The sequence below is a fragment of the Gopherus flavomarginatus genome, chromosome 21 (genome assembly GCF_025201925.1).
Source record: "Gopherus flavomarginatus isolate rGopFla2 chromosome 21, rGopFla2.mat.asm, whole genome shotgun sequence".
NCBI lineage: Eukaryota > Metazoa > Chordata > Testudines > Testudinidae > Gopherus > Gopherus flavomarginatus.
The window spans coordinates 21,561,806-21,583,207 of record NC_066637.1 but is presented as its reverse complement, the minus strand read 5'-3'; the positions used below and the strand labels follow the sequence as shown (position 1 = coordinate 21,583,207).

Genomic DNA, 21,402 nt, shown 5'->3' with positions numbered 1-21,402 from the left:
CTCTCAGCCCATTGGCTCTGCTCCGATCCCAGCCCACACCCAGGGCCAGATTATAAACAGCCCTGGGGTCAGTTAACCTCCCTCCTCAGGAGAAGCGATGGGCTGAAACCACCACAGGGGAAACTGGGGAAGCTACAGGCTGGGGGTGGGGAGAGAAGTTTGGGGCAGCTTAGAGAGAATTAACTCCATCTTGCCCAGCTGCAGGGAGAGGCCCTTGCAGAGCCATCACCCCCCAAACTGGCCTGCCCATTTCCCTGGCTGGGGGTGCCATGAGTCGGGGAAGGGCCGAGGCTGATAAGTGTCCAAAACTGGCTATGAGAAAGCATCGAGCAGCTGCCCCATTGGAGCAGGCCCATGGGCCTCTCTGCTCCAGTCCCCCAAGGCAAGAGGAGCTGGCCCCAGACACGGGCTGTCTGTGAGCCAGGGATCTGGGGCTCTCGGCAGAGGGGAGCTGGGGGACCCAGTGTGTGGGAAGGAATTACCCACCCCTCCCCTGGTGCCACGCTGCAGAGACGTCAGAGGCCTGGGTCCCACCCTGTGCAGGGCTAGCCACAGCCAGGCCTGGAGCCAGGGAGCGGGTGGAGGGAGCTGGCCAGGAACGCACCGAAGCCCTGGCTTGAGCGGGAGAGCCAGTGACTGAGACAGCGAAGGGATAGAAATCGGGCCCAAAGGTCCCTTGTACAGCAGCAGCACCCCTCACAGCCCCCTCAACCCAGCACACCCCCATGACCCCTCCAACCCAGCAGTGCCCCCTCACCATTTCCCCCCCCCGTAGCAGCAGCAGGAGAATCCCCTCACAGCCCCCCACTACTCAGCAGTACCCCTCACGGACCACTCTGCCCAGCAGCAGCCGCGTCCCCTCCCAGACCCTGCAGCAGCATCGTAGCTGAGGTCTGTGGGATCACACTCAGCAGCACTGATCCCTGGGATCAGCACCTCTGGCTGGTCCCAAAAGCTGTTTGCTCCTCAGTAAAGAGCAGGCTGGGCATGGTTGCACCCTTACCACCACGCCCCTTTCATCCGGAGCTGTGGGCTCATTCTCCTCAAGAGGCTGCTGGCTGCTAAACCCCTAGTTCTGCGCAGGCCTGGGCTGCAGTGCAAATCCCGCCCCCCTCCCCCCGCCTGCCCCACACGCTGGGCCAGGTGGCATGGCAAGTGGCAGAGAGAAGGTGAACAGACAGCAGGATCTCTCTGAGTAGCCCCGCCAGCTGCGATCAGGCCTGACCCTGCACAGGGCTCAGTATCTGCTGCTGAAGTTACCGGGTCTGGGCCTGCTTCCACTCAAACCAAAGGGAGTCTGTGGGCGCTCAGCTCCCCCCAGGATCAGGCCCTGGCTGGAGCACTAGCAAGCAGGGTGCTACAGGGAATCAGCCAGCCCGCCCTCTGCAGCACAGATCCTGGGCAGGGAAGGGATCACAGCTGCCTGATCCAGTGATCACTCACCCACCTGTCATGGGGCAGTTGGGGGAAGGGGGTGCCAGGGCAGAGCCAGGAGAGCAGAGGGAAGGAGCCTCAAGGGAAAAAGCTGCCTCGTTCGGACTCAGGTTACCGGAAACAGCACAGTTCTTTAGTTCCCCCCAGCTCCACTTCGGAGTCTCGCGCCCTTGCCCAGGGAACATCCCATCAGCACCCAGCCTGGCACTGCCCTGGCAGCATGCAGGAGCCTCAAAGCCGCTCAGGAGAGCCTGACTGCCCTCCAGTTCTCAGCTGCAGCCTAGGACCTGACCCAGCTGCTGCTGAGATCAACATGGGACAGGGCTCCCTGCCTAGTGTGGCCTAGAAGACATGGCACCAGACTGGAGGAGGACACCTGGATTCTACTAAAGCTCAGCCACTCATCTTGGGTAAGTCACTTCCCCTCTCAGACCCCTACTCCCAGCAACAATTCCCCATGTTTCTCTTCCACGCCTTGGCCTCACCTCTCTATTGAGACTGGGAGCATCACATATCTCTGCAGCACCTGGCCCCTAGGGACCCTGACTCCTCCAAGTCCTACTGAAATGACATCATGCCCCTTAATCCCCCCCCAAAAGTCTGGGAATCGCCATCCAAGCCAAGGCCTGTCCCTGCATTACACAAGCAGGAAACCATGGCTTGTTTTCATTGTTAAAAGGAGCCTTTATTTTTAGTGACTGACAAATGGGTTAGTTCATTAAACTCCCTACAGATTTCACCAAAGAAATCTGCTGCTACAAATGGAAATCAAGCTGCCAGCAACTGGAAACACAAGTGACAAAGTACCCAGGTGCAGTATTCCAGTTTGGGCTCTTATTTCATTTGCCAGCCCAGTCCTTTCCACCCCATCAAAGCCTCACCTCCTTGCTGAGGCCTGATGCACAGAAGCCGAGCTGCTAACCCAGCACAAGCCTCGTTAAAGGGGTGCATGCACCGGTGTGACTGGTAATTGACTGGGTGGATTTTCTCCAAACTTTCTGAAGAAGTTCACATTTGGATGGCCCCAGCTAGGGTCCTTTCACCCCAGAAAGGAAGACAGCTGAGGTAATTATAAATAAGGGAATTAAAAGGAATTCTAGCTCCTTGGAGCTGACGTAATAGCAGAGCCAGGAGAGTTACAACCACCTCTTCTGTTTGCAAGCTCACTTTAGGAGGTGATCACGGTTTCTTATTTGGTCAAAAGACAGCTCTAATATTCCCTTCCCATGACATTTTACTGGCAGGTTACACAGCAACAGAGATCTTCCCACCCAGCCAGGGGATGTTATTTGACGTGGAATGGCACTAGGATTTACAACAACCTCTTTCACAGTCAACCTTCACTGGCCAATGATTTTTCAATAGCTGTTAACAAAAATGGAAAAAACAGCCCAGGTTGCCACGAGAGCACGGCTCCCATTTAAGCTCCAGAACCCATGGCTAGATTTTCAGCACAGGGTAGGTGCCCGTCTCTTTTGAAAATCTGTCCATTTACAAACATCTCTCAGCTCCCTGGGTCTGGAATCCCAGCGACCTGGGAACATGAAGGGTGGTTCACAGAGGCCGTGCAGGATTCAGGAGAGGAAATGGCCTTTTCTTCAGTACATCTGTTTATTACAGGCTTTGCTGAGTGACGAGTCACTGCTGGAATGGACGGCCCTGTGACTAGACTGAGCTCAGGACAGCTGGGTTTGGTTCCTGGCTCTGATTTCTCTGAGTCTCAGTTCCCCATCTGTATAATGGGCAATGCTCCTTCCTTTAGCTACTTTGTGCATTTTGGCACCTCGGGCCCCTGGATTTCAATGGGATTTAGTACCTTTGAGGACCTGGGGGTAGGTTCTTCTACATCCCCAGAGGGCTGCAGCACCTCTCTGGCTCATGAACTAGTCTATGCTGACGTTCCAAACACACTTAATAGACAAGAGCAAAATTAGTGGCCTAGCAGCCTAGTTCAACCAGAAATAGACCCGTGCCTTTATTAATAGCATCTCCACTCCCAAGCAAACCAACAACTTGGAGCCCTAGCAACCTCTCACTCATTGTCCTCCAAGGCCAGCGGATTTCAGCAGCATTGAAGGTATTTCCTTCCCTGTTTCCTACAGCAGCTTGGCAGCACTGCTGGGAATGGCCATTGACACGCAACAATATACTGTGCAGAGGAGACCAGCTAAGCCAGTCAGCCTGCCCTACTGCTGCTGCGAATCCCAGGAGTTCAGGGTGCTGAGCACTCAGAGGAAGGCACTCAGCATTTGGCAGGATCAGGCCTCAAGCACCCAGCAGAGGTGGTGCACTGGCAAAGGTGAGATATCATCTCCTCTGCTATCAGAGGATTCCAGACATGGCCTGTTCTCTTGGGCCTGGAGCCAAGGCCCAGGGCTTAGCCAAGTGCAGACAGCAAATAGTTGGCACCTAGATACCCGTACTCAGGGAACGGGCAAAGTGCCCACTGACCCCAGTCACAACAAACCCTAATCTCCCTTTCAGGGGCAAACGAGGGAAGAGAGAAGAGGCCTGGCCAATGCCACGGCGTGGGACTGGTGCTGGGCACAGGCAGAACCCAGAGAGTGGCACCCAGACAGGACCAGCAGAGACACAATGGGGACCTTCCCTGAGCTGCAGTCAGTGCTAAGCGGTTCAGCTGCTGCATGCTGTAGAGTGGGGGGGGCACCTTCTTTTCCACAAGTGCCCTAGGCACAGCGATGGGGCTCCCAGCGCTCAGGTATACCAACCCTGGTGACAGGCGCTGCTTGGAGAAGTGGCTGAATCAGGGGAACACGTCACTTACGCTGGGGCAGGAGGAGGGTGGAACTTAAACTCAGGTGTTCAGTGGGGGGCAGCTCATCCTTCTTCCCCCTAACACCCCTGCCCCGCACAGCTGCTGCTGCTGCATACATGCATTCTGCTCAGGCCAGATGGTGTCTATATTAGAGTGCAGAGCTGGCCACATCTCACCCAGCAGATCTGCTCCTCGGGGCATTCCCCGGTGTCCCAGCAGCTGGCTGGAGGGTTTCAATACAAGTATTCACGGCTTTCTGCCCTGGCAGTGCTGCTGAGCCAGCCCAGCCCAGGGACAGCCAGTGGAAGTCGGACTCACTCTGGCATCATAGACTTTAAGGCCAGAAGGGACCATCATGACCATCTAGCACATCAGAGGCCAGAGAACCTCATGCACCCACCCCTGGAATGAGTCCCTAACCTCTGGCTAAGCAAGACAGAGAATCCACCATTTACTCTTGTTCAAACCAGGACGTGACCCGGCCCCCTGCTGCAGAGGAAGGTGGAAACGGCCCAGGGTCTCTGCTGATCTCACCTAGGGACAATTCCTTCCCAACCCCAATACAGCGATCACAATGGCCTGCCCAGCTTAGAGCCCAGAATCTTTATTTCTGGTGATAAATGAGCTGGAAAGATTTCTGCTGGATAGCCCCTCTCCAGGCCAACTTTGCAGAGCCGGGAGTTAGGGGAGGAAAGAACACCTGCACATGAAAGCACATCCAGGAAAACACTCCAGAATCTTCCTGGCTGCAGATTTTCTGTGGCATTTGTTTTTCTTCTTAATGAATGTCTACCCCAAGGAAAGCCCAGGGCCTTGCTTTATCAGCCAGTATTTTGCCCAAGTCTTCTACGTGCTCCTCAAATGTTCATAAAATTCCACCTGCAAGCCATTATTCTACTGATCACAGCCAAACAGACCATGTGACAAGGGTATTAAGGCAGCCCAAAGTCAGAAAACGCTGGAATGAAGGCTCCCTCTGCCCTTTGCCCCCCTCAGGCGAAGGCTCCTGATAACATGATCACACACTAGTTTTTCCCTGGCACCCCTGCCTCAGTCAGTGCACAGAGACCGGCCCTGGGGATGAACCACAGCTGTGCAGTGGTCTGTAGCACCCCTGCTTTTGACCTCGATCTCTCTGTGCCTCTGCTCCCCGTCTGCAAAACAGGGATCGTAACACGCCCCCACTTTCCCCAGGTGCTGGGGAAATAATTTCACTGACATCCATTCCTTACTGCTTGGGAAGCACTCAGAGAATAAATACTGCAATGAGAGCCACAAAAAAGCCCAGGAGGAAATAAATTTGGTCTTCAGAGCAGGAGCTGAGCAGTATGCAGTAAATGAGGCCTGGGGCCAGACCCGGAACAAGGAAGATAAAAGGAAATATTGCCTAGCTGCTCGTTCAGAGAGCGCTGTGTCCCCTGTGCACGGGGCGAGGGGGGCGCTGTGGAGAACACAGCACGTTCACGGCATTACACACTATACCAGAATACACACGCACAAGGAGACCAAATTAGGGTTGCATAGACAAGCTTAGTCCTGGAGCTTTTAACTTGAGTAGGTCTTAGCTCGGACTTAGCAACAGCATCAAGCAGGAGTGTCCAAATATGCTCAGAACCTTTGCCTGTCTCTGGCCGACGGCTCATCCCACAAGCTCCCCACGGACCCCGCTGCAGCTGAAGGCCAGTGGCTGCCCTGCCCGGTCTGAGCAGCAGTCCGCCACATGCGCTTTAGGCGATGTGTCTGCTTGGTGCTTTGCTGAAGAGGGATGGCCGGATGCACACGCTTCGCTGCTTTGCTGCAATGAGACTTTGCAGTGTTTGTTCAGCCCTGGCAATATCAGAACAGCATTTCACAGCAGCAGGGCGGGGGCCTTTGGCCTCATCTCCGTACAGCACCGACAGGTCAGGCCAATAGTGAGAGCACGCTGGCACTTCGGCGAGATCCAGCAGCATCACACGCCCGGCTCTTCCCACCCCCGGCCCCCACTGCCCCATTCCCAGGGCATGAAGCTTTATAACTGTCCAATCTCCCAGCGGCTCCCTTGACTTTGCTCCATGGATTTTGCTCAGTTCTCACAGGGCACCAGGGACCAGGGCCGCGCCCAGCTGCTTTCTCAGCCTGACTGCACTGGAGCAGAGAGGCTTCAGTGCCCGGGAGCCTGGCCCAGCCAGTTCTCCTTTATACAGGGCTAGTCTCTGGGTCCAGCTGGTGTTGGTGGGGGAAGGGGGGGAAGAGAAGGGCTTTTCAGCATGAGGTCATGGTGAAGGCACATGGCTGGGAATCAGGACTCCTGGGTCCTCGTCCCAGATCTGTGTCCGACCTGCTGTGCAACCCTGGGCCTCGGTTTCCCCAGGTGTGACACGGGGGTGACAGTTCCCCATCCCCCCTCTTGGGGGGGCGAATCACTCCCATCGTGTAGTGCTTGGAGACCGCTGGACGACAGGCACCAGCAAAAGGGCAAGATTATGTTATCAAATCTCCTTAGTGACAGTGAAACAATGGGGGGAAAAGGCAAAAACCCTGGGAGCTGGAAAGTGCTGTCCAGCTGGGCTGGCTGCTTCCCTAGAGGCATGAGTCAGAGGCTCTTGACGCCAGCCCAGGGCTGGGTCCAAGACAGGTGCAACGCAGGACTCACACACACAGTGGAACTAACTTGGGCTGGAATCTGCACACCAGGCTGTCCGTGAGATGCACCAACCCACGTGACACAGGCACGGAACGGCCCCTTGCCCCAGGCCATACACCAGCCCCCCCCCCCCCTCCCCCCCACGGACAGCTCAGCAGGGGGATGGCTGACAGGCCAACATGCCACTTTAGCTCCTCTGCCCCACCCCTCTCCACCATGGTCAGGCCAGGCCCCGTCTAGCTTCAGGGAACCTCATGGCATCTCGCCTTGGGCCACAGACAGGGCACGTGGTGCCCTCACACCCCAGTCACACCCCGAGCCGGTCTCTGCCCTGCAAAGTCTCTTTGGCAGCAGGGGGGCCAGCAAGGATCCTCCACCATGCAGCACAAATGCTACGAAAAGCTACCCAGACAGGGCCCCTTGGCAATGGGCCTCATCCAGCTAGGAAGGTTACCATGGAGCACCCCCCCTACACACACCCCCTTTGACCCTAAACTAGCTCTCCCAGCAGCTGGGCCTCAATCCCAGATCTCCACAGGGCAGCTCCGAGAACTAGCCCCAACAGCCCTGCATGAGCAGAACTCAGCCCCTGCCCTGGACCCACAGCAGCTCAGAGCACACAGCCCAGGGTCCCCAGGACAGCCGTCAGGCGCAGAGAGCAGGCCAAGCCCTGCCCCAAGGCCAAAGCAATCGCCCCAGCTCCCTGCTAGCTCCCCTGGCTCCGGTGCACTCCCTTCGCCCTGCCACAGCGTGGCTCCGTCTCAGCTGCCCACAAGGCTTCAGCCCCATGCTTAGCACATTCCTCTCAGATCAACATTACCTAATTTATCCACAGCTCCTTCTCTGCACTCACTCAAAATAGCAGCCGCTGCGGAGAAAGAAGGGGGGAAAGCCCCTACCGTTACCAAAATAACCAGTCCAGCGCCTGGGAGTCCGTGAGGCGAGGGGCTTGCCATATGCTGGAGCGGCCTGAGGGGGGCCTGCTCCTGCTCCCCCTCCAGTCACCGGCAAAAGCCCCATTGAGTTCAGCAGGAGCAGGCTTGGACCCTTTGAATTTACACATTCCAGGGTGGGAAGAGAACCCAAGTCCTGACTCCCAGACCACCCTGTGCTACCCCCCAATCACACTCCCGGACCACCCTGCACTACCCCCCAATCACACTCCCAGACCACCCTGCGCTACCCCCCAATCACACTCCCAGACCACCCCGCGCTACCCCCCAATCACACTCCCAGACCACCCTGCGCTACCCCCCAATCACACTCCCAGACCACCCTGCGCTACCCCCCAATCACACTCCCAGACCACCCTGCGCTACCCCCCAATCACACTCCCAGACCACCCTGCACTACCCCCTAATCACACTCCCAGACCACCCTGCACTACCCCCCCAATCACACTCCCAGACCACCCTGCGCTACCCCCTCAATCACATTCGCCTCCCAGAGCCAGGACAAGAACCCAGGAGTCCTGACTGCTGGGCCCTGCTCTAGCTGCCCTTGGAGATGGAGAAGCTAAAAAGAACCCTGGAGTCCTGGAAGACCAGTCCAGGCTTCCAATGGAAATGGGGCCCAGCAAGGTCGGATCCAGCCAAGGACCAGCAGGGAGCTCTGTGCAGGGACAGAGTGCCCATGCCATGACTTCAGCAGGACTCAGCTTGCTGGCTCTGAAGGTGAGGTGCGGGCAGGGGCATGGCAGGGGCTGGTGCTACTCTGCAGCGACTCCTCTGGATGAGTTAGGCATATTGCTCAGGTGACTCGGAGGCCCCAGGATTCCTGCTGGCTGCCAAGCTACCCCCCACCCCTGTCCCCAATGTCGGCCTCAAAAGTCTGCACCACAAACAGCATCTGGCTCTCCCAGCCCTGCTCAGTCTGCCCAGAGGCATGAAGCTGGCAGAGGTCTCTGACCGCTCTCTTGGGAGCTGGGCAGTGCCATCCCTGCCCTCCCCACTAATGCATCTGCTCTGATACTTGCAACCACATCCCACAAGCCAATGGGCACTCTGCCCCAGCGAGGCCTTTGGAGAGGCAGCAAGGATGCTGGGAGGGGAAGGTGGACAAGCAGCCCATGTACGCAAGGGTGAGGAAGGCTGGAAGGAGGGCACACAGGCTGCATGGTGACCATGGCTCAGTTGTCTTAAACTAGGGTTTCTCAAACAGGGAAAGCCCCTGGTGGGCCAGGCCAGTGTGTTTACCTGCCCCGTCTGCAGATCCGGCCAATTGCGGCTCGGACCCAGCAGCTCCCATTGGCCTGGAGCAGCGATCCGCGGCCAGTGGGAGCCACAATCAGCTGGACCTGTGGACGAGGCAGGTAAACACACTGGCCCGGCAGGGGCTTTCCCCTGTTTGAGAAACCCTGTCTTAAACCCACCGTGTGGCCCAAAGACGTGCCAGGAAGAGCCACCCAGGGGTAAGGGCTATGGGTGTAGGGATCAAGCCGGTCAGGTGCTGGCCAAGAGTTGACAGAGTCCATGTGCCGGAGAGAGAAGAGGAACCCGGATCAGATGCCAGGGACCAGCTGGGCATAGGGCTGCGGGGGAGAGATCCTCCCTGGAAATCTATGTGACTTGGAAGGAAATGCCCATGGAGAACGAAGCAGAGGGAGTTGGTTTTATTGTTAACTCTGTGACCAGGGACATGGCCCAGCAGGTAGGAGGATCCTGCATGGACTCCAACAGCTGGCACAAAACACCCACCTCCAAGGGCAGCTAGAGCAGACAGCTGGGAGGCAGGACTCCTGGGTTCTCTTCCCAGCTCTGGGAGAGCAGTGGCATCAAGCAGTCAGAGCAGGGGACTGGGTGCAAGGACTCCAGGATTCACTTCCCAGCAAACCCAGCAAGTGGCTGTGAGCAGAGTGATGAGGGCTCCTACACCAAGCTCTGCGAGAGGCCACAGAAATACCCAGCATGTGCATTATCCCAGGAGAAGCGCAGGCTCAGAGCCCTGGCTGATTGAAGGGGCCCTGGGGCAGGCAGGTATGAGCCCTAAATCCATCTAGGTCTGCTTTGGAGCAGGTGCAAGAAAGCTCGCAGGCCTTGGTGGTTCTGAGCCAGCGAGCAGCGTGTGTGCACAGCTCAGCCCAGACCTCGCAAACTCACCACACCCCAGAGGCCACAGCTGCTGTCACTTCTCTCACAAACCTAGATTCATCAGCCTTTGCCAAGGGCCTCTCATGGGTCACACCGTGATGGGGGTGGGGGAGGTACAGCTGGCTGAGACAGACACCACCACCTCCAAGGGCCAGAGGCAGCTGCCTGCCTGCCATGGCAGCAGAAGCAACATCAAAGCAGGGGCAGAAGGGGAGGAAAGATGAGGAGGGGAGGGCAGAGCAGACAGCTCTGGGGGCTCGGGAGCTCCACACAGCACCAGTGCCCCCCAAGCCCTGAGCTCCCAGTTCAGCTAGAGATGCCTAGACACATGCACCCCTCAGCCTGCCCTGGGGGGCAACCCGCCTGCCCGCAGGGCCTGCCCCACATGTGCAGGCTGGGAAGGACTGGATTACCACCCGCTGGTGTCGGTTTCACCTAGGGTGATTGGGTAGCAAGTGTGAAAAATCAGGATGGGGGTGGGGGGTAATAAGTGCCTATATTAGACAAAGCCCCAAATATCGGACTTGTCCCTATAAAATCGGGACATCTGGTCACCCTAATTTCAGAGCCCACACAAGGGGAAAACGGTTCCATTGATCCTACGCGAATGGCACCGAGAGGCAACGGAAGCAGCGAGCTGGAGTTTGGTCTCAGGCTATTTACTTCGCCTGTTTCCACAGACGATGCTGATGCGGTTTAGCAGCTTTAACTCTGTGCATCTCGAGGCCTGTCAGTAAATAACTGCCTGATGCCCCCATAACTTCCTGCACCTGTGGAAGCTTAAATCAATAAACACAGAAAAAAATGTTTGGCAACAAACATGGATATTAGCCATCAAAATTACTAAAGCCAAGTCCAATTCTCCCAAGCCCACTCCACTCCGCACAGCGATCCTGGATCATTCCATAGCCAAGAACACAACACCTCCAGGACCATGCATCTCCTCCGGCCAAACCAGGCTGCAGCAGCTTGCATAGCCTCTCCTCAGCTGGCCAGCAGGAGGCGCTACTGAAGGGGCATGACTCACACAGTCAGAAATACCCACAGGGTTAATTGGTTGAAGGCACCTTTTGTCATAACCCCGGGGACTGAGGCCAGTGCTCTCCCCAGGAGTCTCATTTCCGTGGCACTCCAGGTTTGCTCACAAGCACTGGGCTCAGCTGGTTTCTCACCAGAGAGTCTCTTGCCTCTCTTTGGTGTACAAAGGAAAAGCCAGAGAGAATCCTGGTTTCCCCACAAGCCTGTACACAGAGCCTGCACCAGGACAGAGGTGCAGCACTCGGCTGGGGACATCAGACCCGCAGCAGTGGGGCCTCCAAAGGCATTTCCCATCTGCCCTGCCCTGCCCTGCTCTGCGCCCTAGAGGAGGGCGCTCAGCAGGACAAATGTACTATCACTAGTCACCAAAATCACTGTGCCCAGATCTCGTGGCCACCCCCCGAGCGAGGCAGCAGGTGTGCTGGATGGAGTCTCACGAACAGATATGGAATCAGCCCCCCACGGCACCAGCTGCTCCCCCCTCGGCCAAGCTCCCAGTCTGGGCACTGCAGGGCTAGGGGGCAATGAGGAAAGCAGGAGTCCTGAGCATTCTCTTGGCAAGGGCGGAGCTGAATCTCCAAACCACGCTCCAAGCTCCAGCTCCCACATAGCGCTGGTGGGAGCTACTACTGGGCCCTGTACTTCCAGCCTGACCCAAGCATGGGTCCCCTGGAGCCTGCTATTCCCCAGGCATCCCTGTTCTAGCTGCACATTGGAACAATCAGATGGTAAACGCAGCGACTGCACTTGGCACAGACGGCTCCGTGTGCCACTGAGAACAAGAATCCACAGCAAGACATGGTCCCCTCCGGTGCAGCCCACGAGCTCCCCGCTCCCCCATCCATGCGGATTCCCTCCTTGCCTGCATGGCTACGCTACTGCCCCTGGGCTGGCCCAGCATGGCAGCTGCTGGTGCAGGGTAACTGTGGTGGCACACAAATGCCCTTCTGCACATGGTGCTCCTTCCCCCAACCCAGCCACAGGTCCACACCATGGATTCCTCAGTCCAGAGAACCCCACGTTCGGGTTGCCACAGCCCCAACAAAAGCGCCTGAAACCCTCCTATCTGCTCCAAGTTCTGGCGACTCCCCCCGCCTCCCATTGCTCACGCCATGTTCAGTGAGGTGAATGGCAAGCTCTGACATAGCTCGCCTGCCCACCAAACATCCCCTGGCCCCCCAGCCAGGGAGGAGCCATAACCCCTCCCCACATGGGGGCAGCGGGATGGAGGGGCGATCAGCGCCCACACAGGGAAGGGTGCAGACCGAGGGCTGACATGAAACGCTCTTCACACACACCTGCAGCCCACAGGAATGTCCTCACACCAGCCAGCAAGGTAGGAGGAGCGGCATGCCTGGGAACCCCGCTTAACCTCCGAGGCCACGGCTCGCCACCCCATCTTCTGTAGGCACCAGCCCTCCTACATCACCCCCCCCCGGCTCTTTAAGGAGTCTGGCCCCTCTCTAGTTTCCACAGTGAAGGGGACTCTCTCCTCAGCCCCCTCCCACCAGCAGGAGTTCCATCTCCATCGCTGGCCCTATCCTCTTGGGAACGAGGGGACCCCCACTGTCAGTCTAGGGACAGCCGTGGGGCACAGAGGTGACGGCACTCTGTGGGCTCAGTGCTGGCCAAAGGAATAGGGGAGCAAGGCCTTTCTAGGTATGGGCATGGGGGGCTCCAGAGGGACCCGGCTAAGCCAGCTGGCAAGCACTGGCCCCCCGGGTGCCCCCTGCCCTGCAGGCACTGCTTCTGGGCACTGTGCCGGCATCTCCTTCATCACAGCAACCTATAAAAGCTTGAGACCTGAGCTGGGAAAAGAACTAAACATTAGCTGTCCAGGGATCTGCCCGGGGGTCTCCCGGCAGGGAGGGGTCACTACTGAAGGGGAGCTGGGAGTAGCAGGGCCATAGTGAAAGATCAGGGTCAGAGCCAGCCCCTCCCCCCCACTCCGTACGTGTCCCTCTGCACACAGGCAGGCTGGCCGCAAAGACACACCCACACAACATCAGACCTTCCCTCTTCCCCGTGCAGCCAGGGCCAGACTCTGCCCACCCTGGCAGAGGGTCAGACTGGAGCCACTCCACTGGAGCTGGGGCATTTACACCAGGCCTGGTCCCCGAGGGGCGTCTGGTAGCTAGTCACAGGGACACATTCATTCAGTAACTGTGCTGTCTGCTCCCGCGTGGACAGCTGAATGGCAGGGCCATCAGAGTCCTGGTGGTGCTGGACGAAGGGTCCAATCCTGATCTGCTTTCACTTGTTAGTGCTCAGACGCTAGGGGTCCTTTGCCCTCAATTCCCCCTTGACCAAAGTTCCCTCTTTGCTCCTCCGCAGCTCGAGCCATCAGGCCAGAAGGGACCAGCGTGATGGAGTCTGACCTCCCGCCTAGCACAACTTGAGAAGCCTCTCCACGTGAGCCAGCGCAGAGCTCGGAGAAAGACTGGCCACGTGCTGGAGAATCCCCCGCATCCCAGGCCAGCAGGCACCTCACCCTTAAACATTTGCTTTTATTTCTAGTCTGAAGGTGTCTGGCTTCAGCCTGCAGCCACAAGCAGGATTACACCCTGCATGGAGCCTGGGAGGCTGTCCTGTGTTGGGGTCGTCGGCAGCAGAATCCCCCCTTCCCAGCAGAATCCCCCATCCTCATTTCTCCAGGGGACGAGAGCGCAGGGACAACTCCCAGGGCACAGTTCTCCTCTCACACCACGGAGATTCGGAGTTACTCTTGATTTACTCACAACACAGCCTTGCATCCAGCATTGCCAGCTCTCTCCATTTAAGCAGGAGCCTCACAAGCTGGAGTCAAGTCTCTGCTTTCATTTTTAAAAAATGAGTTTCTAGCCTGAATGTTGGTGGAGAAAACGTGACCAGAGGGTGACCTGAAGCTCAGAAGGCAAAAAGAGAGAAGCCCTACATTTACTTAAATAAAAAAAAGTCTCATGATTTTTAAGCTAGTCAACTGGCTCGGGATTTTGAATGCTTGGGGTTGGTGACACCGAGTACCCCCACCCCGCCCAGCTTACACGGGAGAGCACGCCACATGCCAGTGATCACCTGCTCGCACTTGGCCATGCCACGGGTGTGCCAGGTTGATTTTCCTGCTGTGTGTGGCGTTCCTGTTGTGGGGCTCTGGCTTACAGGGCCTAGAGGGAAACATGTTGATACGCGGAGGCTTGGCAGATGAGCATAGCGGGGAGCAGGTGGACCACAAGTGCAGATGGTGGCCTGTGCTGCGTGCCCAAGAAGGGGAGCCAGTGGGTGTCCAGTGCCCATGGATTCCCCTCAATGGCCTCCCCATCGCAGAGGCTGAGGGAGCTGTCCCTCGGCTCCCAGCACTGCAGGGCCCAGAGCTCTGCACGGGGCTCCTAGGCGCCACCGTAACAGAAATACTAACGTGGAAGAGGACAAGCACAGGAGTGAAGGAGGGGGCTGGGGGATGGGGGGAACGGGGATGGCGTGGAGCCAAGGACAACGCTGCTGCAAGGAGCCTGCCTTGGCCTGCACCTCGATATGCATGGCCAGAGCTTGCTACATCGCTCGGCCAGAACAGCAGAGCAGCTCCACATTACCCTCCCATTGTGACATCACCACTCACAGCCATGACATCACTGTCTGCAGCTTCCCATCCATCTGTCCCAGAGATCTGCAGGGGAAGTCTCTGCGGTGCAGTGGGACAGCGCAGCTGACTCATTCACCCCCAGCAGGCTGGGAGCCCAGAGCCAGGGTGCAGGCACTCACAAAGCCCCAGGATTTACTGCTGGCTTTTCCATTGCATTTCTGACACACTTGCTGCCCTGGCCCCGCCTCACCCCGGCTCCTCAAAGCAGCAATTGACAAGAGGGGAGAAGGCAAGCGGGAGTGCTCCCAACCTGCCTCATTTGGAAAACATCTCGGCTCCTACAGCCCAAGTTCCAGGCATATTTCTCAGCCACTGTCAGCTTTAATTTGGTCCAAGAATCCTGGGTCTGTGGTGCAGAGGAGAAGGCGAGCGAGACAGAGGAAGAGGGGAGAGCAGGCAAGGAGGGAGGCCTGGAGGCCAGCCGAAGAGAGGTGTGTTTGTGCACCTCCTGGACACACGGCTGCCTCTGCCACTTAGCAAACAACTGAGATACCCAGTGTGCACCTCCTCCCCCACTCCACCCCCACCTGACGGGCACCTTCGCTCCCAGCCTCTTTCTCCCAATGGGGCAGCTCCATCTGCCAGTGATGCCAGGACTGGCCACCTTTCAGCAAAGGCGAGCCGCCATTGAGAACCCAGCAGCACCTAGTGCAGTCACTAAGCTGGATCCAGGGCTCCCCAAGCACAGGCTGTGGGCTCTTGCCGAGACTCCTCTGTGGGGCCTATGGGATGACACCCAGAGCTGGAGCTGAGATTGGCCACCCACAGTGGCTGCTTGCAGGGCATTTCCACCTCCTGGTTAAAAACCAAATAAGCCAGAGTCCAGCGCTGAAGCCACCAGCACGGAGCCAGTCCCCCCACGGTAGCAGAAGGCAGGTGGTTGGGGCAGCACCATGCACTGCTCTATAGCGCCCCCTCTGGCCACTTCAGGAACTGCATTAAGCCACCGCTGGCAGAATAGCATGTCAGTGTCTGGCAAGGTGTTGGGGGGCAGTGGTGTCCTTGGGAGACACCTGATGGGAATAAGGTCCTGGCTCCCCCAGCCTCCCTCTCCCCAGAGAGACTATACCCCACCTAAAGCTGTTGGAGCTGGGTGGTAGGGAGGGGTGGCCAGCTGGAAGCCTGACCTCAGCATATCTCCTAGCCCAGGCTCTTCCCCCACAGGGCTTCCGCACTGTAACTCAGGGCATGTCTACACAATTACTGCAGTGGATCATGTCCACACTACCCTCCTTCTGTCCATAGCGTACGTCCGCAGGAGCACTTCCACCGACTAAAGAGGGGCAGTGTCAGGGGCTGAGAGCCCAGGCTCATGGCTGCCCCCACCGGGAGCACGGCAGCCACCTGAGCTCGGATCTCTCTGCCGGGAGCATGGCAGGCTCCAGACATTGATCTCCCCACCAGGAACCCAGCTGCCCCCAGGGCTCTCAGCTCTCTGCTCCCCACCAGCATGTCAGCCACACAAGCTCCAGGCGCGGAGCTCCCTGCTGAGCGCAGCCTGGGTTCCCTGAGGCTGCTGTGCTCCCAGAGCAGAGCAGAGAGCCCGGGTTTCTTGTCAATTTCATGGCTCTGTGTGGAGCTTTGAAATTGACAAGAATGACAGCTGCCAGCCGCTGTAAGTAATCCGCAGCATCTACACAGACACTGTACTGCCCTAACTATGCCCACACACGCCCTGCTCCGCTCATGGGGGGAGGTATGATGTCAGTGTAGCAGGGCACGTTCATCTCCGGGAGCACGGCTGCAGTGTGGACACTGACATAATTAGTGTAGACTAGGCCTCAGAGTCTTTCTACTGCCCCTGGCAGCCACTTCCACCTCTGCAGGGCTCCACTCCCTGCAGCTCCCTGCCAGCTTTCCTGGCTCTGCAGCCCCACCCAGCACTGTGACCCTGGGTATGAGAGCCAGGGTTTCAAGAGAACAGGCATGTGGGGCTACCCTGGTCTCCAGAAGGGGACTGTGGTGGCAGGACCAACCCCACATTCTCTAATCCCAGCTAGGGAGAGATCCATGAGGGGGGAGGTGGAGCAGGGGGGCAAGAAAACATGGGGTGGTTTGCACCTGGGCACAGGACGAACCTCCAGTCAGGGATCCTCCAGGCCGCTCAGAGCCCCCCCTCCTGGGGGGAAGCTCCCTGACTGCAATGGCCTATGCTGGAGGTTAGAGGAGATTCCAGGGACTGGCTTTAGCTTCACAAAGAAGCCAGCACATATCCCAGGGACTGTCTGACCAAGTGCGCTGCCTGGTCCCATCCAAGGGCAGCAGGTCTGCACGCTCCCTTTTGGCTGCTAAGCTGCGGCCAGATCAGGGTCCCAGAAGCCATCCCACAGCCTGGGCTCCCTTCCATTGAGGTCGCGGGAGCAGACTGAGTCCAGCACCCTGGGCTCCCTTCAGGAGAGGGCCGGGGAGAGATTCCTGTATTGTATAAATACTACAGGAGTCACTCAATCCCTGTTCTATTTAGAGCCATGTTTACAATCCTGCCTTCCCCTCCTCACACTTCCTCTTCCCCTGCCACCCCATCCCATCTCCAGTCCCCTCCTCACCCCCTTCCCAGGGAGGAAGGAGCAGATCCCACCCCCTGTGGACCCTCTGCTTTGAGAACAAGCCTGGGCAGGTGTGTGGGGGTGGGGTGGAGGATATCCGCCTGTCACATGATCCTCTCCCATTCAGCTGCTGGGGAATGTGGCCCCTTTGCTGTCCGTGGCCATGTGCACTATTCACACACCCGCCCTGCAAGCCCCCTTCTCATTCCCCTTCCAGCCCCAGCACACAGTCTCCCCAGGCCCCTGGGGATTCCTCCACCCTGCCACCCAGAGTCCGGGCACACACACACACTCGCTGCTCCACCCCCCAGTCCTGCCCACGGCCCACAGACAGGTAGGTGGGCTACTGCTTACGGACATGGCCAGTCAAACAGGGCCTGGGAAGCAGGACACCTGGGCTCTATTTCCAGCTATGCCACTGACTTGCAAATCCCCTCCCCCTTCTGTGCCTCACCTTCCTCATCTGTGCAACGAGGTAGGAGAGACCAGGTCTCACGCAGGGAAGCTGGGAGCCTGCGATGGAGCATGCTAGACGGGGCAAGTCATCAGCCGCTCCTGAATCTGGGGCCGGGTGGGAGCAGCTTCCCACAGAGGAGAAGGCAGGCTGCAGCCAGGCTCTGCTTCCCTAGGCTGGGGGAGGTCACAGGTCAGGGAAATTTCAGACAGCCAGGCCCAGGGCAGGAGGCTCGAAAAGAGTGCAGCTACCCAGCATGCACTGCTCCACCTGCTCCAAGCAGCCTCTGCCCACCAACACCTGCCTCCAGCTTTATTCTGTGCCCTTGGGCCCCTGCCAGCGCCCCCAGGACTACTCCGAGAGCCAGGCCACCCCTGGGTATCGCGTCCAATGAACGGCCAGGGCTGCAGCACCAAGCACGACAGGCTTTCACCCACCCTGCAGCAGGCGGGTCCCTGGCGCCCCGCACCCCTGAGAGGGGCAGGCTCGCGGAATCACCCTCCAAGAACAGGCTCCAGACACAGGCTGAGGAGTTTCTCAGCTGCCTTCATTTTCTCAGAGCCTGTGGACTCTCAGACACAAAGCTGCCCATTGTTACCCACGCAGGCCAGGGCTATGTGGGTGGAGAGCAGGCAGGGCAGACTATGTAGCAACCTCCAGAGCCCCCAGAGGGCTCCTGCACTGAAGATCTTCCGGTGGAGCCCAGGGCTGGGATAGCTGACACCTGTGGGTCGGGACTGAGGGGCACCAGCAGGGCTGGGGGCCCAGGACTGGGATAGCTCAGGTCTGTGGGTCGGGACTGAGGGGCACCAGCAGGGCTGGGGTGCCCAGGGCTGGGATAACTGAGGTCTGTGGGTTGGGACTGAGGGGCACCAGCAGGGCTAGGGGGCCCAGGGCTGGGATAGCTGAGGTCTGTGGGCCGGGACTGAGGGGCACCAGCAGGGCTGGGGGGCCCAGGGCTGGGATAGCTGACACCTGTGGGTCGGGACTGAGGGGCACCAGCAGGGCTGGGGGGCCCAGGGCTGGGATAGCTGACACCTGTGAGTCGGGACTGAGGGGCACCAGCAGGGCTGGGGGGCCCAGGGCTGGGATAGCTGACACCCGTGGGTTGGGACTGAGGGGCACCAGCAGGGCTGGGGGGCCCAGGGCTGGGATAGCTCAGGTCTGTGGGTCAGGACTGAGGGGCACCAGTAGGGTTGGGGGGCCCAGGGCTGGGATAGCTGAAGTCTGTGTGTCGGGACTGAGGGCCACCAGCAGGGCTGGGGGGGGGGGCAGGGCTGGGATAACTGAGGCCTGTGGGTCAGGACTGAGGGCCAGCAGCAGGGCTGGGGGGGCCCAAGGCTGGAATAGTTGAGGCCTGTGGGTCGGGATTGAGGGGCACCAGCAGGGCTGGGGGGCCCAGGGCTGGGTTAGCTGAGGTCTGTGGGTCAGGAAGGAGGAGCACCAGCAGGGCTGCGGTGGGCCCAGGGCTGAGATAACTGAGATCTGTGGGTTGGGACTGAGGGACACCAGCAGGGGTGGGGGGCCCAGGGCCGGGATAGATGACGCCTGTGGGTTGGGACTGTGGGGCACCGGCAGGGCTGGGATAGCAGAGAGGCAGCAGGTCAGGACTCAGGGGTGCAGTGTCTGCCAGCACCGGACCCAGCAGCGCGGCAGCGATGCCTAGTGGGAGTAGTAGAGGGCACCATGGGGAGGTGGCTCTTGCCTAGGGCCCAGAAATACTCTGGGCAACTTTCACCCAACTTGGCTTCCCTGCCCTCAGACATGCTCCATGTACAACAAACAGCAGCCCGGCCCCTGGGGCCCCCTGCACTGCCCCCGCAGGGGCTCCACAGCAGCGCCCGCCAGCGCCGGCCCCGCCCAGCTCCCTGGTCTGATCAGCGGAGGGGGCCCAGTTCGGCAGCGCCCCCCGCCCTGCAGTGCTGTTCACACGGGAGCAGCTCGCAGCAGGGTCTCCATCCCCGCTGTCAAGGCTTGTCCGGGGGCGCTGGCTGGGCAGAGGCTCCTGGAAAGGGGCTGCTCCCTGCTGCTGGGACGGGACGTTTCATCGTCCCCCAGCTGCGAGCGGGAGGGGGGCAGCCGGTGGGGACCCCCAGCCCGCACGCTGCTGGGATGCCGCCCCGGCAGAGCCTTGGCACCCAGGGATGGGGGAAGGTCCCCGCTCCCCCCAACCCATGTGCACCCAGGAGCTGCTCCGCGGCCCCCTGCCCGCCACAGCCGGACTGGCCGAGCCCAGCCCCTCCGCCCTGGCTCCGGGCTGTTCCTGCTCCCACCGGCGCGCTGGGCTAGGAGCTGCCCCCGGGGACGGGACGGGACGGGACCCCCTAGCCGGGCACCCGGGGCGCTGCGCCCAGCACCTCCCGGGGAAGCAGCTCCCGCTTCGCGCCGGGGGGCGCGGCCTGTATTTTAAGGCGGCTATTTTTACCGCGCCCGCTCCCAGCACCGGGCCCGTCGGCTCCTGCCCGCAGCTGGCGCCGAAGGAGGGAGCGAGGGCAGCGGCCACGTCCTACCGCCCGGGAGCGCTCCGAGGGGAGGCGCCGCTGAACCCCGCGGCCCCGCTCCCTCTCGCACCGGCCCACGCGGTCCCCACTCGCGGCTCAGCGCCCCCAGCCCGCCGGCGACGCGGTCCGAGGGGCCCCGGGAGCTGCGCGCCGGCTGCTGGGGGCCACCCTCCCGCAGGGCTCCGCGCAGACGGGGCGGGGGTGGGGGTCCCCCCCTCGCCCCGGGACTTACCCGCAGGAGCGCAGCCAGCAGCAGCAGCGAGCGGTGCGCCCCGGGGAGCCGCTGCCGGGGACCCATGTTCCGCCTCGGGGCGCAGCCGGGTCCGCAGTCCCAGCCCGTCCTGCTCCCGGGATCCCGGCCCGCGCACAGGGTCCGGCCCTTTGTCTGGCTGGGCCGCCGGGCGCCCGCTCCGGCCACTGGCAACTTTTCCCTTCGCCTCCCTCTTCCCCTGCGCTCTGCCCTGTCCCAGCAGCGCCGCTCCGAATCTCGGCTCCTCACTCGCTCCCGGCGGCTGGCGGCCAAACCCGGCCTGGAGTCCGGGCTCCGGAAGGGAGCTGGGCGGGGGACGGGGAAGGAGCCAAGTGAAGTCACAGTCCGGCCCCTAGGAAGGGGCGGCACATCCTGAGCAGGGCCTGATCCTGCAAACAGGGACACACCTTGGTGACTTCACCCTGCACAGCCAGGTTCCCAGCTGAAGCCACTGGTACACCAGGGGACTTTCCCACAGAATCAGGCCCCTTTTAGTGTCCTCAGGTGGCCACCCAGAGCCGCTAGTCACTTTGGAAGATCCAGGCCCATATCTAGTGTTTCTGTCTCTTGCCATTGTATCACTGTATTTGGTGATTGTTTTTAAATACCCAGCTCTTGGAGTCCTGGGACTTGGTGAGAATCTCACCTTCTAGTTTTTAAGAGAGTAGGTTCCTAGCCCTCTGTCCTATGACCAGAGAAGCCTGAAAACGTGACCTGCAAAGGCTCAAACCAACCGGCAAAGAACAACTTTGTTACCTCAAAGTACAAAGTATGTCAATGACGTACTTCCTGCAGCTCTGGTGCTCACTCCCTTTCTGCACTGGCAGCTCGATAAAACTGCCCAGGTTCCCCTTCGTGTCACTTGAGGGCTTTCAAGCCCTGGCACACGCTGCTCTGTTTTCAGACACAGATGCTGCAGGGGCCACTCAGGACAAAACAAGTTGATTTGGCTGAAATGTGGGAAATGTTCGAAGTCCCTTTAAAACAGTGCAAGACTGATTTCCCCATCGCTGGCAGGACCACAGCACAGATCTCATCATAGAATTGGTCCCTGGATCTGACGGCGAGA

At 59.4% G+C, this 21,402-nt stretch overlaps 1 protein-coding gene across 6 annotated transcripts in view; it reads right to left on the bottom strand.

The window, feature by feature from the left end:
* Nucleotides 1-20,540, bottom strand: part of HSPG2 (heparan sulfate proteoglycan 2) — a 183,809-nt gene extending 163,269 nt beyond the window's left edge. For 3 of the 6 annotated variants that reach the window (XM_050931128.1, XM_050931126.1, XM_050931127.1), the window contains exon 1: nucleotides 20,316-20,540. In XM_050931128.1, coding sequence (XP_050787085.1) covers nucleotides 20,316-20,381 — 66 coding nt within the window. In that variant the 5' untranslated portion in view covers nucleotides 20,382-20,540. The remainder of the gene's footprint in view (nucleotides 1-20,315) is intronic. The other 3 variants (XM_050931129.1, XM_050931130.1, XM_050931131.1) reach the window with 1 other exon arrangement.
* Nucleotides 20,541-21,402: the final 862 nt, after the last annotated feature.